Here is a 15,387-nt window from a genome sequence, read left to right on the forward strand (position 1 = left end):
TTAAGAAATACCAGGGACACAACCCTGTTAAATTCTCATCATGTAAGATAGCTCGACTGTCAGTTGATGTTTGATACAAAGGTAATAACTACCATTATCATGGAGTTACTGCTTCTCCTTGCCTTTGTCGGCAAATAAAGGTTATTACGATGTGTCGCTCAAGGACGATCCGGTGGTGAAAGACAAACTCGATTGGCTCTAAGACCTTGTTGTTTTAACTCTTAATTGAAGGTCCTTGTCCTTGAAGCACCCAGCCCGTGCCGAATCCCTGCCTCCCAGTCCTTGCATAGTGGTAAACCCCTGACGTCAGTCATCCCCGACACCAGAACATTCCTGTCAGCCCATAACTACAACACACTGTTGTGAAGTCCAGAAAACCTTGCAAGCAGGAGCCAACTCTGGAACTAGCTGATACATTTGCCTCAATCAAGCAAGCCGGCAGGATAAAGATAAGCCAAATGGGCTTATACCATTTTCAAATGTATTTTCCACAGACACAGATGATTAGAAACTAACTCAATCAATCAATCATAAATGAATCAATAAATAAATCAATAGATAAATAAATAATAAATTAGATCCACTCAATTAGAGCTATTCTTCCTGATATTAAATAAATACTTATTCTTTCTATCTTTTCCTGTAACAATCTAATTAAACTTTATGTATAGAATTGTTATATTATTGTATTGGGCGTTACTATTGTCTTGACTCACTTGTTATTAATACAATAAAGTTATAAGGGACCCTAAGGCAATTCTTAATCACCCCTAGATTAAATCTGAGCCGTTTGTGTATAGGTTGAGTGGCGCAGCTGGTAACGAGAGCCATAGCGCGCATACTAGTTCGAATCCAGACCATTGAGCTATTAGTTGGACTCGATCCCACAAAAATAACACACAACCCGCCACAATGAACTCAGAGTGAATTTATATTTTTGAAGTGTTTTTCTTCTTTTTCTCTCAATCTATGAGATATTGTTATTTTCTGTGACAGGCTGTTAAACTTTATCAGAGAAAAAAACAACAAACAGGATTGGATTGTGAACCTAATAAAAAAACATTTAACTGGGAGATCAGTGATCGCTATTCATAGCTTTCAACAATGCCAACCTGTCTGGCTCTAGGTCAAGAGAGACATTCACACCCCCCCCCCCCCCCCCCCCCTTCAACACTTCACACCAATTATGTTGTACTATGTGGAGGTCCTAGCTATCGATCCATAAAAATTAAAATGCCACACACAATATACTTAAAACATTACTTATACCTGACTTCCCAGTCCAAGAAGGACCATCATTAGAAAGAAGAAAAATGACCACATCTGTGGTAAAGGCAGCTTGGATAAGGCAACAGGATAGGCCACAAAGACTAGACCTGGACCTGGTAATTAAAAAACAACAAATTTGTCCAATTCCATAAATAATTTTTGAATATGAGTGACCTTCCCTCCTCTCTTAGCTGATGACAATAATAATGGATGTCAAGGAAAAACAGACTGGTTATTAAATAAAGGAATCGTAAAATCAAATGTAATTTCAATATCCTCCTTTTAACTGTATACAAGGTTGTCATACGTGTTGTAGAAGAAATCAATCAAACCAAAGCAAGTGAATGATAATAGTGGAAAAGTACTGAAGCGACTTCATACATACTGTATCTGGGATGGGCTAAATATATTAAGAAAACTGAATGGGAATTCCCAAACGAGAGTCAATTATTGGGCAAAATAAAAAAAAAAGAAATGCATTAAGTAGTTATTGGGCAATCAAACTCCTGACTTGTACAATAAAATTTTTACTGATGAGATTGATTGTAGCCGCATTCTAATACATTGCAACATGTATAAATCACTTCATTGCCCTCTTTGCGAGCACCTCAAATACATCCTAAATTACAAATGAGGTGGAGTCTCATATTTAATCGCCGTGCCACTGTGCATGATTAGTCACTGCTAAATAATGATAGAGGCTTTTTACTACCAATAGCATATGAAAGATTAAGGAACAAAATTGTTTTGAGTAAACAATAACCTAAAACACAAGAAGCACACCATTTTTCTGTAAATTTTAATAAAAATGTGTCAATTACCTAAAAGATGCGCTATATACCCTATTAAAACTATTGTACATTCTTCTTCTTCTAGGTTCCATGCCTGGTCCAGGCTTCGGATACTGCATGAATTATCTCTCTCCATTCCTCCCTGTCTCTTGCTTTTTCAAACAGCTCTTGGATTGTTAGGTTGGTGAAGCCCTTCAGTTGGTCTATGAGTGTTTTTCTTTGTCTCCCCCGGGCGCGTTTACCAGGTATTTTTCCACAACTTGCCAGGTATTCATTCTTATCTTTCCTTACTATGTGTCCGAAAAAGGATAGTTGTCGATCCACTATTAAGGGCATTAGTTTCCTTTGTTGGTATGTTTGTTTTAGCACTTCTTCGTTCGTTTTGTGTGCAGTATACGATATTCTCTGCATCCTTCTCAAGCACCACATTTCAAAAGCTTCAATGTTCTTTTGTGTTTCTGCATTTGTAGTCCAGCTTTCGCATCCGTATAACAAGATTGGCCACACGTAGCACTTCAAGACTCGGAATCTAATCCCGAACGACATCTGTTTGTTTTTCAAAATGTTTCCCAGGTCCATGAAGGCCTGTTTGGCTTGAGTTATTCTTGCTCGTATGTCTCGGTTACATCTTCCATCTGTTGTCACTATTGAACCTAGGTATTTAAAACTTTCTACGTTGGTAAGTTGCTCGCCGTGAATCGTTATATTGCAGGTGTTGTTGTTTTCGGGGTTTTTCTGTATTACCATGCATTCCGTTTTGGTGATATTCACTTCCATTCCCTTGGCTTCACTATCTACTACCACTTTGTCAACAATCTTTTGAAGTTGGATTTCTGATGTTGCAATGAGTACCGTATCGTCTGCGTATCTTATATTATTTATGTTGTGACCTCCTACTTTTATTCCCTCCATATTATTTATGCCCCTCATGATTGTTTCTTGGTATAGATTAAACAGATCTGGTGAGGCAACACACCCTTGACGGACTCCTTTCTTAATAGGAATGGAATTTCCTGTAGAGTTTCCGATTTTGATAGATGCCTGCTGGGTGTAGTATAATGTTTGCATGAGTCTGAGGTCTTTCTCATCAGCGCCAATGGAGTGCAGTTGTTTTAGTATTTCTTCGTGGCGTACTCTATCAAAAGCTTTTTTGTAGTCGACAAAACAGAGGTATAGTGGGGTCTGAACCTGTATAGCTCTTTCACTTAAAACACGGAGGAGGTATATTGCGTTCCTTGTCCCTCTGTCAGGTTGGAATCCATATTGTTCTTCTGCGATTTCGGGGTTAATCTTATTCCTTAGCCTGTTGATAATTATACGCAACAGTATTTTGTTGATGTGGCTTATTAAACTTATAGTTCTAAAATTTTCGCATCTGACTGCACCTGCTTTCTTTGGTATTGCTATGAAAATAGAGTTACAGAGATCTTCTGGAATTTTCCCAGTATTGTATATATTGTTGAATAATATGTGAAGTTCATCAATTGCTAGATCTCCTAGGCTTTTTAATACCTCTACAGATATTTCATCAGGGCCTGTTGCTTTACCATCCCTCATTCGTTCCATGGCATGTTCAATTTCACTTTTGGTGATGTTTGGTCCGCTTAATGGTTCTTTGAATTTCAGTGGTGGTTCATTTCTATTTGGATCATTGTACAGTTCGCCTATGTATTCTACCCATCGGCTTTCTATATGTTGTTCTTCAAATAGCAGTTCCCCTTGTTTGTTTTGGATACAACTTCCTGCTGCTTTGCTTTTCCTTTTCCCTGATAGTTCTTTTATTCTTTGGTGAGCTTGTTGGGGGTTGGGTTTGTATTCTTTTTCGATTTCGCAGCATTTCCAGTCTAGATAGTTCTCGTGTGCCTCGATGCATTTGGATTTAATGTGGTTGTTCAATGTTTGGTATTCTGCAGACCCTCTGTTGCATTTTCGTCTTTCTTCAAATAGGTTTAGAATTTCATTTGTCATCCATTCCTTTTTGCTGTTTATTTGAGCTATTGGTAAATGCTTTTCTGCAGTTGCTTTGACACACTTTTGGAATATATCAAATTGTTTTTCACATTTTTCGTTATCAGGTTCACTTTGGCTTTGTATCATGAGTGCATTTTCAAATTCTTCTCTCATTTTTGTTTGTATGCCATTGTCTTTGCATAACCTGTAATCCCTCTTTATTCTACCAGCTGTTCTCTGAATAGCTTTAAACTTTATCCTTACTGTACAAACAACTGGGACATGGTCACTGTCTACATCGGCGCCTGGATAGGTTTTGCAATTTAATATGCCATTTCTGAATCTTGATGATACTGCTATAAAGTCTATCTGGTTCCTTGCTCTGTCCCCTGGTGATTGCCATGTCCAGGTTCTTCTTGGGTGTTGTTGAAACCAGGTGTTTGAAATCATTAATTTATTTGTTCTACACCAATCTGCCCAGATGTTTCCTCGTTCATTTCTGTCTCCGAGTCCATGTGGTCCGATTATGTCACCATCTCTGCCTCTGCCAATCTTAGCATTTAGGTCCCCCATTACCATAAGGACTTCTTGTGATTTACACATTCGTTTTGCTTTGTCTAGTGAATGGTAAAACTCTGTCATATCTGCATCTGTCGCCTCTTCTGTTGGTGCATAAACTTGAATAATATTGGTGTCAACTACAGGTCCTCTTAGCTTAACCAGCAAAACTCTGTCTGAGATTGCTACGTGCCCTTTGTAAAATTTGGTTGATTTTTGGTCTAAGATCATCCCTACTCCTTTTTGGAAAGAGGTTCCACCACTCCATATGATCTTATATGTCGTGTTGTTTTCTTGTTTTGACATGGTTCCCTGCTCTTTCCATCTCATCTCTGCCAGGCCAAGAATATTTATTTGGAGCCGTTTCATTTCTTTTAGAATGTTGTTTAGTTTTCCTTTTTGGGCACAGGTCCTGACATTCCATGTCCCAATTTTGGTTTTGTCACATTTGTGAAATTTATTTCGCCTAGTAATTGGCTGACGGTTCGGTGTGACCTGACGAACATCACGCTCCCAACCGAGCGAGGCAGCAGTCTTCCGTGAAAACATGCTCCCCTTTACGCTGTCACCGTTTAACTTTTTGGACTTATTCATGCAGTTAACTCGGCAAAGTTACAAGAATGGTTTGCCATTGCCTATTCTTGTCGCCCTCTGCAGTTGGCCAGCTTGACCTGTTACCGTTCGACACCACGAGGAGGTTGCAGTAGGGCTTGATGATGATCTATCTTTGCAGACTTGGCATCATCCATTTGTCGAACCTTTGTACATAATTTGTACATAACAGTTTTCAAATATGATGACCAGATAAAAACCAAAAAGATAAAAAAATCATAAAATGAAGGCTATGAATGTGATTTTGATTTTAATTTCAAAGCATTAGATCTTTGTGATCTTTGAGATCTATAGGGGAACATGAATTTGCATAAGTAAGACAATGACATGCCATGGATAAAGTTATATATTACAATGAAATAAATTCAAAACAAAGACAGCACATCGCAACCTACATATTTCAATGTTGGCTTGAGATACGTTGTAAAGCCCTTCAAAGCACATTTAATGCATATTATGCTGAATAAAAACTAAAGTTTTGTCATTTTGAACAGAGAAAAAAAGTTACCAGATGTAGCCACGGTTTCAATCCCCCTTCCTGTTGTTTCTCCCATGTATCCCAAAGTCGTAAAAATAGCAAATCCTACATAGAAACTGGTGCCACAATTGATTAAAGGTATGACAAAACTGTCTCTGTGATATAGTGAAGAACAAACATTTTAATTATTAAAGTTTGAGATTCATTGATATTTAGGCCTATCTTTTGATCACTTGGCATTATATTCTTAAACAAGATCTGGTAAAACGCCGCTAACCACCAAAATCTGGCTGCTCTATTGCTATTCAACCCAAATAATTGCATTCTTTGACTGAATAGGTCAGGTGTGTAATATTGCTACTTCATTAATCAGCCAATTATGCTAAGATCCAAATCATGGTGACATTAGAAAGATTTTGTTACCTCTTTTAAAGGTAAAATTATTAAATTTGAGACAAATAACTTGCCATTGTCATTATGACTTATTTCCGTTTCCCAGATACAATTAAACTGATAAATTTTACAAAGACCTAGACTATACACTGAACAAAATAGGAAACAAATCAATATTAATAATTGCTGGAGATTTTAATGCCAAAGTAGGAAAACGTCTCGACAGTGACACACTATGTTTAGGATCATACTCAAAAGGAAAACGTAACGATAACGGAGAAAAATTAGTCCAGTTCTGTGAACAGAGAAAACTTTTCATAACAAACAGTGCTTTCAACCACCCATCAAGACACCAGACAACATGGGTAGGACAAAGGAAAGACCAAACCCAAGACAAAATGATAACAATACACAACCAAATAGACTATATCATATGTCGACACCGCCATAAACACTACTCAACCAACTCGCGATCATACGGTGGTACACTGCTAACATCCGATCACAAACTTGTAAAAACGAATTTCAACATAAATGTGTACAGACAACGAAGACAGAAAGGTAAAACGGCAGTCAAAATAAACACGGCAAAAATAGTAAATGAGCGAGAATGTCGCATTCATTACCAATATGAACTTAACTCAAGTCTATGGAAAATAAAGCAAAACAGCAATCCAAACAATGAATGGAAAGAGACGCAAGCGGCAATGAAATATGCGGGGAAGAAAGTGCAGGCTCTATTAATACAACTAAGAACAAACCAAATCGAACGCCTAACATCGCTATTAATGATCTATCGCGGCAACAAAAAGAACTTAGGATCAGGATACAAAACACGAAAGACTCGGAAGAAATAATAAACCTGAAAACGGAACGAAACAAAATACTGCATTCAATTCGATCACTTACAATAAAACACAGAAACGAGGAATTAGACAAAAAAGTGGAAGACATAGAAAAGTCCAAAAATAACGCATCGTCTATGTTCAAAGCGACGAAATCTCTGAACCGAAAACCATTCGAGAACCCAAAACTACAGGATAAATTTGGCAAACAGACAACAAATCCCAACAATATCCTTGACATTGTAACTGACCACTCCCAGCAGAAATTTCACAAACAAGTCTCACAAATATCGCCCTTCTCAGGAAACCCTAGAGACCTAAACAACCGCATCACAACAACTGAAGTTAGAAATAGCATAAAGTGCCTAAACAATAACAGATCCCCAGGCGAAGATGAAATTCCCGCTGAATTGCTGAAATGCGGTACCCTCTCCCTGGATCTGAGCATTGCAAACATAATGAACAAAACATTCTCAACACACAAAGACTGGGACATAAACAGCGGTGTCCTAATTACAATACAAAAACCAGGAAAAACGAAAGGACCCGTAAACAACCTGCGCCCAATAACATTACTGAATACCATAAGAAAAACACTGTCAACTATTGTCCTCAACAGAATTAGACCGAAAATAGAAAAATATCTATCACACAGCCAAAACGGGTTTCGCCAAGACCGAAGCACATCGACGTTGTATGGACACATAAATGGTTGGCAGCAAAGGCACTCAAAGAAAACATATCCATAACAATAACCGGAATCGATATGTCCGCAGCCTTTGATACGATCGACAGAGGAAAACTTTTGGAGATATTAACAGAAATAGTAGACGAAGACGAGCTCCGAATAATCCGATTTCTCCTCAGCAATACAAAGATACAACCAAGGATATACGGGGCAACAAAACAGACACAGTTCGAAAGTAACATCGGGACCCCCGATTCTGTTCACAATATACTTAGAACACGCTCTGAAAGAAGTTCGAAATGTCATTCCAAAACCAACGACTCATATTGAGAATGCAATCCCTAGAGAAATCGCCTATGCAGATGATGTCGATTTTATTGGATCAACACCAGCAAATATAGACATCATACAAAATACCCTCATGAAATATAACCTCCAAGTCAATGCCAATAAAACCAAATTTACAACAATATCGAGGAACAAAGAGGAATGGAAAAGAACAAAGAAAGTCGGCTCACTAATTGGAGACACCGAGGATGTACAAAGAAGAAAACAGCTATCAAACGCCGCACTCAGTAAACTCACCAATGTATGGATTAGAGGTGACAAAATAAAGAGAAAAACCAAACTGAAACTGTACCGTGCTCTTGTAAAACCGGTACTTCTGTATAACTGCGGCACTTGGGCGTTGACAAAATCTGAAGAAGAGCATCTGGATGCCTTCCATCGCACACAGCTAAGAAGGGTACTGGACATCAAATACCCAAAAAAGATCTCAAATGAATCACTCTATAAGATCACAAAAGAAAGACCAATCTCCCTTGACATTTTACAACAACGATGGCAACTTTTCGGTCACATACTACGCAGGGACAAAAACATACCAGCTAACCAAGCCATGTCGGGATACTTCCAAAAACACGGGAACCTTTTCCGAGGAAGACCGATCACAACACTCCCTGTGATCCAAACAAAAACCTCACAACACTTGGACAAAGCATTAGTCTCATAACGGCAGGGGACCTTGAAAATCTGAGAACCCTAGCAGAGGACCGGCAATATTGGAGACACCTCACACAGGAAATACTGGAAACAGCCAAGGCGACCCGATCTTTCGGTCGAGACGCGAAAGGCATCTAAGCCAAGTCAAGATACAATTTCCAACTTTAGAGCACTTGTTGTTTTCTTAATTTTTATGATGGAATCAGACTTATAACTTTTATCTTGTCATATGTCTGAGATTTCTAGGTCAGTTTTTAAAAGTTATTTGTTTTTCTGAAGTTGTTAAAAAAAATATTGAGGTGACAGTTGTGCCCTTTAAAAAAAACTTATTACGAGGCTGAGTCAAAAAGTTTTTAATAAGATAAGATTGGTTTATTGCTTTAATGTAACTGATAATTTTTTCATAACTATGTGTATACAAATTGTATCATCAATATACCCACCTTCAGAAACACAGGTCCAAGTAATTAATTATAGTAATAATAATAACAATAATAACAACAATAACACTAATAACAACAACACCAATAACAATAATAACAAAAACACCAACAACAATAACAATAATAACAATAAAAATAACAATAATGATAGAGCATATAAAACTAGTGATAAAAGTACTAAAAAGTATTATAACAGCCACGTTAGCAAAAACAGGAACCATAATATCTATTAATAATAACAACCACAATAACTACAACAACAATAATAACAACTACAAAAACAGTAATAATAACAATAATAATATTCGATTTTATATCAATTTTCTGATCCTCATATCGGTTCTTAATATCGCTAATGGATATTTTTTTGGGCCATATTTGATTTTAGAGATAACCATTTTTCCAACAAGAATCAAATGATTTATCCACATACGATCCGATTCATTGATTCCGGGATAATCAATCAATCCCACCATTACTTTTTGCAAATCTATATGTATTTGAACGATTAAAAAAATCAAAGCTAGAAAAGATGAATAATATCTGGAAAGGGCAGTGCATTCAAACAATAATCAAAATCCTCAAAAGTGTTGCCAACTGCAACATATGGATGCGAAGCGTGGACCATCAGCAAAGCAGAGAGCACAAAGATCACAGCTTTTGAAATGGCATTCTACAGAAAAATACTCAGAATATCATGGACTGAAAAACAAACAAACAAACAAAGAAGTCATGAGAAGGATCGGAATAAAATCACCAATTCTTCTTCAAACTGTAAAGAAATTGAAACTGAACTATTTTGGCCATACGACTCACCACGAATCATTAGAAAAGCACATTCTGCAGACAAGGGTAGACGGCAATAGAGGAAGAGGTAGACCAACAAGAAGCTGGGAACAAGATATATGTGAATGGCTGGGAATGACAACAACTCAAGCAAGTAGACTGGCGGAAAACCATAATCTGTTTCGCAAGAAAGTTCGGGAAGCAACGTCCTACGCAGGATCAGCTGACTAGAGAGAGAGAGAGAGAGAATATGTATTTGTTTCCCTATCTTACTGTTAATTATGCTTTCTATCTCCCGCCATACAGATTTTACTGATTTACAATAAAAAAAGAAATGCTCTGAGTAGTCTATTTCATCACAATATTGCCATTTATTTGAACTTGCAACTTTCATTTTATGAAGCAATATATTGGTAGGGTAAATATTATGCATAATCTTCCATTGTAAAATCCTTAATCTTGATTCTTTTGTGTTTTATCCTGAGGTTGTTTCAAAAATTGTTGTGGGTGACTGGAAGGTTTGTGGCTGATTTCACCTAATTCCATTTTCATCAAATAAAATGCAATGGATTTTGTAGACACAATTTTCATGATTTCATCTCCGAATGTGTCCAAACAGTCTCCATCTGGTCTCTTTTATTTGAATTGGTAGCTGAAATTTAAAAAACTGTCTTTGCCAATATTTTGATTAATTGGATTACATCATTCTTCAAATTTGCTCAAACGGAAGTACTACCTTTATTTCACTTCTTTACAGATCTTGCAAAGCACTTATTTGGGTTTAGTGTTCTTAATATGCAGGGTGTTTGAAAAAGAATATGTCAAAATTATCACGCAGTATTTTAAAAGAGAAAAACAAAAGAAAACATTGGCTTGGACATATGTGCACTTCAAGTTTTTATTTCATGTTTTACAAGTGCTCAATGTGGCCTCCATCAGCAACACAGACAACATCAAGGAGATATTTCATACACAATTTTTCAGATCTTTCATCAGCAATTATGGATGCCAAACTATTAGACTTTCAACAATGCTTCTGCGGTTTTGATTGGAATGTTTTTATATATAGACTCAAGAATAAAAAAAAAAAAAGGCTTTATGGGCTTTAACTATGGTGACTTGTAGCTAACTAAATAATGGACAGGTATTATTAAGGTTATTAATTATTATGCAAAATGGAAAACTAATAAATACAAAGTAAAATGCATAAAAAATCTAAAGATAATAACACAAAACCATGATGCAAAATATCAAGCTAAATTTGCAGTTATTGATATCAATTCACATCCTTTCTCGTGTTTCCTTGAGAAATATTGGCAATGTCGTTATACAAGAGAATTGAATTTTAAAAAGAACTTGCGGTTCCAATTTATTTATATTATCACCAAATCTTAGCAAAGGTAGGTGATTTAATTTGACTTTTAGCATAGTACTGACCTCAAAACTAATCTAAATTAAATAAATGGACCTAATCAATCATACCACACAAGCATACCTGATAGTATTGTCATGAAATTGATTATAGCTAGACATCCCTGTCAGACTTCCCAAACAACAGCTCAGAGAGAATAAAATCTGAGAAGCCGCTCTCCTCCATGCCTGGTGGACATTATGAGTTTTATTAGCATTAATTTTACTTATAATAATATCAAATGTCACAACAAGGCTGAAATTTGATAAATTCCATTATTGAGGCTGTACACTATTATGAATATTGACTTGTCAGGTATTGGACATTTCCTTCAACAATCAGAAAAAAAATGTAAGCCCATAGAACTGGAGTTTGACCTAGTTTCCATAGTGTGAAATGGACAATAGCAATTGCAATTGCTTGCTACCCTTTGTATAGGACACCAGTCTATCGCAAAGTACTCTCTGTCTGATCTACCCAGCTACCCATTCACTGCAGGATAGACAGTGGAGTCAGTAAAAAATCTCGACTGCATCTGGGATTGATCTTGGTCCCTTTGCATGTGAAGCCGGTGCTCCTCCTCCCCCTCCCTACCACAAACAATCGAGCATTCCCTTTAATTCTGACAGATTTTTGTGTATGCATGTATTTTCTATGAAAATGAGATTTCTTACAAACATTATTCCTTTATGTTTCTTGAAAAAAACAAAAACAAACTATTGTACGTTTTGATATCAGATATGATCTGTCTCCAGTCTAGGGATTACGGTTCCATTGGCTATATAGATAAAACCATTTTAGGCTATGTAAAACAGATGAACTCCTAATTTGAGGATATCATTTTGTCTTTTTATGCACTTAGGTTTGTTTTAGTTCTCTTGAGACTTCAACATCTATTTTCTCAAAATTTCAACCAAAGCAAAGACATCCATTTTCTGAAGATTTTGCTTTAAAGGCAACATGTTCGAATAATTCTTGTGCAATGAAAAATTAATGTATTATAACAGATTTGGTATTAAAAAGAAGGCACTGACATGCACTAAGAGATGGCAAATAATCCTGATTTGTCAAAAAAGTATCTTTTTCACAATCTTTATCCAAACATTGGATGTATTTTTGTATTTTTGTGTTCAAACTCTGTTTCACATCAGAACACATGTACTCATTGTGAACAATTTTTGACCATAAAATCATCCCAACTGTCGAGTAATCCCTGTGGTGTAATAATAGTATGTCTGATCAATAATCGGGTTTGATCCCAGAACAGGCAGACCTATTTTTTTCTTATGTTTATCTTGCTATTTTGTCTGGCACTGTATCATGACTTTCCAGATTTTTATTTTGCAACAGTGCTTGCTCCCAAAGTTTTCACTTGACTGTTTTAACAAGGTGATTTTTTAAATTATTCTTCAGTTGCATGCTACAACACTTTGTATTATTTGATCACGAACACCATAACTTTTCTCAAAATTTATATACTCTAGTATATTCCTAACTTTTACCTGGGCATTGAGAATTTTTTGTATATCAAAGCTCATGTAGTATTCAACACCTTTTGCAGCCCCTGGGAGAGTGGCACTCTTCACCAACAAGACTGTCATCAAAACATAAGGGAGGAGTGCAGAAAAATAGGTCACCTAGATCAAACGAAATGGATATGAAAACAACTAATAATTATCACAATTACACCAGGCAACGTTTAGATCTGGATTTGGTCATAGGGATTTTACTGGATGGAGGCTCATGACTTTATTGCACGAAGAAAGGATATGAAAGAAAGCAATGAAAGCATCTTAGAAGATACTATTATAATGACAGGAAGAACTTTGTATACTATTAAAACTGTGTTTGTGTACATGGATGTAAGGGGGACAACTGAAGACAAAAGACATTCTGCAGTCTGACAAATGTTTTTTTTCTTAATTTATAATATGTATAAAGTGGATATCTGCTAACATGGACAGAAGACACTATTACAAAACGTAAGGCTTTCATCATTAAGAGATTTATTAACTCTTGTTAATTACCTTGTCACTTGCCTGTATCGTTGCTAGAATAAACCCTTTGTCCGATCTTTACTTTAACTCCCATGGATGGAAGGACAATCAACATGTTATGTAAAGTCAAAATCACACCTTGCTTGTCATATCATTCAATTGTCTGTTCTTCTTTATATATGTGATATGATGGCCATCATAATCTCACTGACCATCGTCCAATTGTCAACATTTAACAACACAGTGCACTGATTCCATTCATTTCAAAACAACAGACTTTGTTTAGTTCCTTGCGATGATTTGATTTGAAGATGTGTTGGATGCATGGTGAATATTTTAGACAATGTCAATATTGCCTGTGCTTTTATTTTTTGTCAGTTTCTCGATTTGACAGAAACTTTGATGCACAATAACAATTCATTTTTCAAATGCTTTGCAAATAAAATAGATGAAAAGATATTATTACTTAACTGTAAGATTTAAAAAGACGAGAGATAAAAATTAAATCATTTTTATTTTAAAGACAAAAAAAAAAAAATGGTGAACAAAGAAACTGAATACTGTCTGAAAGGCTGCAACCAACTATGATAATGTGCTGTGACACAAATGAAATAAATAGCAATAATAAAATGGAATAGAAGTGTCAATTTAATTTACCAAGACAGATGATGTGGGCATTTTGGGTATGCCCTTTGTCAACAAAACAAGGTGAATGAATGACTAAAGACAAATGAGTGATGACACGATGATGTTGTTAAGATGAGGGTGTCGTAAATCAAATTAAAGCTTTTATTTCATTTTATTATTGTTATTTATTTCTTCAAGCTTCAAGTAGCAATATTTGCATTATGACACAAAAGGGATTTCTTCATTGAAAAATAAAATATGACCAAAACAGTGATGATTGTCAAGATGTAAAAGGTCATCTGTCTAAAAACTGTTTGCAAGTTGGTATAAAAGTTAATCAACATAACCATTTAGTCTCAAATCTATCCCTGGACATTTAAATTAAATTTGCATCATGTTTACAAAATGTAATTGAGCGGTTTCACCTAAATTTTAAACAAAAACAAATATTAAAGCTTCAAATTAGAATAAGACAAACGATACAAAATGTTTTGGGATCAAAACCCTTCTTCAGGATTAAAAACAATGAAAACAGTGATACTTTATTTATAATCCACAAAAAGCAAAGAAGAAGGTCTCAGTACATTTTGAAAGGATAAACAAAGGCAAAAGGCTTCTTCTTTTTCACCAGCCTGTTTGGATTCTAAAAAATACATTACTGTTTTTACTGTTTTTGTTATTGACCAAAGAAGGGTTTTGAGCCCTAACATTTTGCGTTGAGTATTTTCTTGTCTTTTTAAATATGTTTATGTTCAATACTTGTAACAGTCGACAACTTCTAGTATATTTTAGTTTCACTTACCCTTCCCATGGATCGCACACCCTGGTTGAGAGTAAAAAAGATGAGAGTCCAAATTAGAAAGTTTAACAGGGTCAGATCCCATTTCAACCCCCCAGAATCTTCAATGCCTGATGTTATCTCTAAAACTTTGTCACTGTGGATTGGATACATTATGACAGTAATGATTATGAATGACTGATAATACAATGATAATGTTAATGATGATAACGATGATGATGACGATGATGATGATGATGATGATGATGATCATGATGATGATGAAGATGATGATGGTCAACAGTTCAAACAAAAACCAGGACGCTTTTGAGAAGGAAGTAATATGTATTGCATTCTTTGACAAGTTGGGTTTTATTTTCCAATTACACCAAATGCTGTATATACAAATTTTATTATCCAAGGCTAATTTGCTATGTTTACTTACTAGTAATATTCATGGCTAGGAGACGTACGGCTTTCCTCATCAACAACTACACCAGCTGAAAAAGCCATTAGGAATAGATTGAGTTAAATCAATTGGTTTAAATAACACATCTTTATTCAACATCATTGTATAATGTGATCCATCTTGTGTTTATGGCCAAACATAGTGCATAGTTGCTTACGTTTTTACATGTATTATTTTGTAGCTTTTGAAGGCAAGAATCTGTCATATAAAAGAAACGGGCATATGAAAGAAGAATTGTAATTTTCTACTAGTGTCTCTTATTGACATATATATGTCCATTCTTTTAAAAA

The 15,387-nt window shown here is 35.7% G+C and overlaps 1 protein-coding gene across 2 annotated transcripts in view; it reads right to left on the minus strand.

The window, feature by feature from the left end:
* Nucleotides 1–15,387, minus strand: part of LOC144977303 (sodium- and chloride-dependent glycine transporter 1-like) — a 35,587-nt gene that overhangs the window by 10,292 nt on the left and 9,908 nt on the right. For both annotated transcript variants that reach the window (XM_078922365.1, XM_078922366.1), the window contains 6 exons: nt 15,074–15,128; nt 14,653–14,785; nt 12,729–12,863; nt 11,311–11,414; nt 5,689–5,813; nt 1,270–1,382 (listed from right to left, as the gene is read on the minus strand). In XM_078922365.1, the coding sequence (XP_078778491.1) occupies nt 1,270–1,382; nt 5,689–5,813; nt 11,311–11,414; nt 12,729–12,863; nt 14,653–14,785; nt 15,074–15,128 (665 nt within the window). The remainder of the gene's footprint in view (nt 1–1,269; nt 1,383–5,688; nt 5,814–11,310; nt 11,415–12,728; nt 12,864–14,652; nt 14,786–15,073; nt 15,129–15,387) is intronic.

Source organism: Berghia stephanieae, chromosome 7, assembly GCF_034508935.2.
Source record: "Berghia stephanieae isolate SIO BIC M18660-M18661 chromosome 7, UCSD_Bste_1.3, whole genome shotgun sequence".
In the NCBI taxonomy this organism is placed as follows: domain Eukaryota; kingdom Metazoa; phylum Mollusca; class Gastropoda; order Nudibranchia; family Aeolidiidae; genus Berghia; species Berghia stephanieae.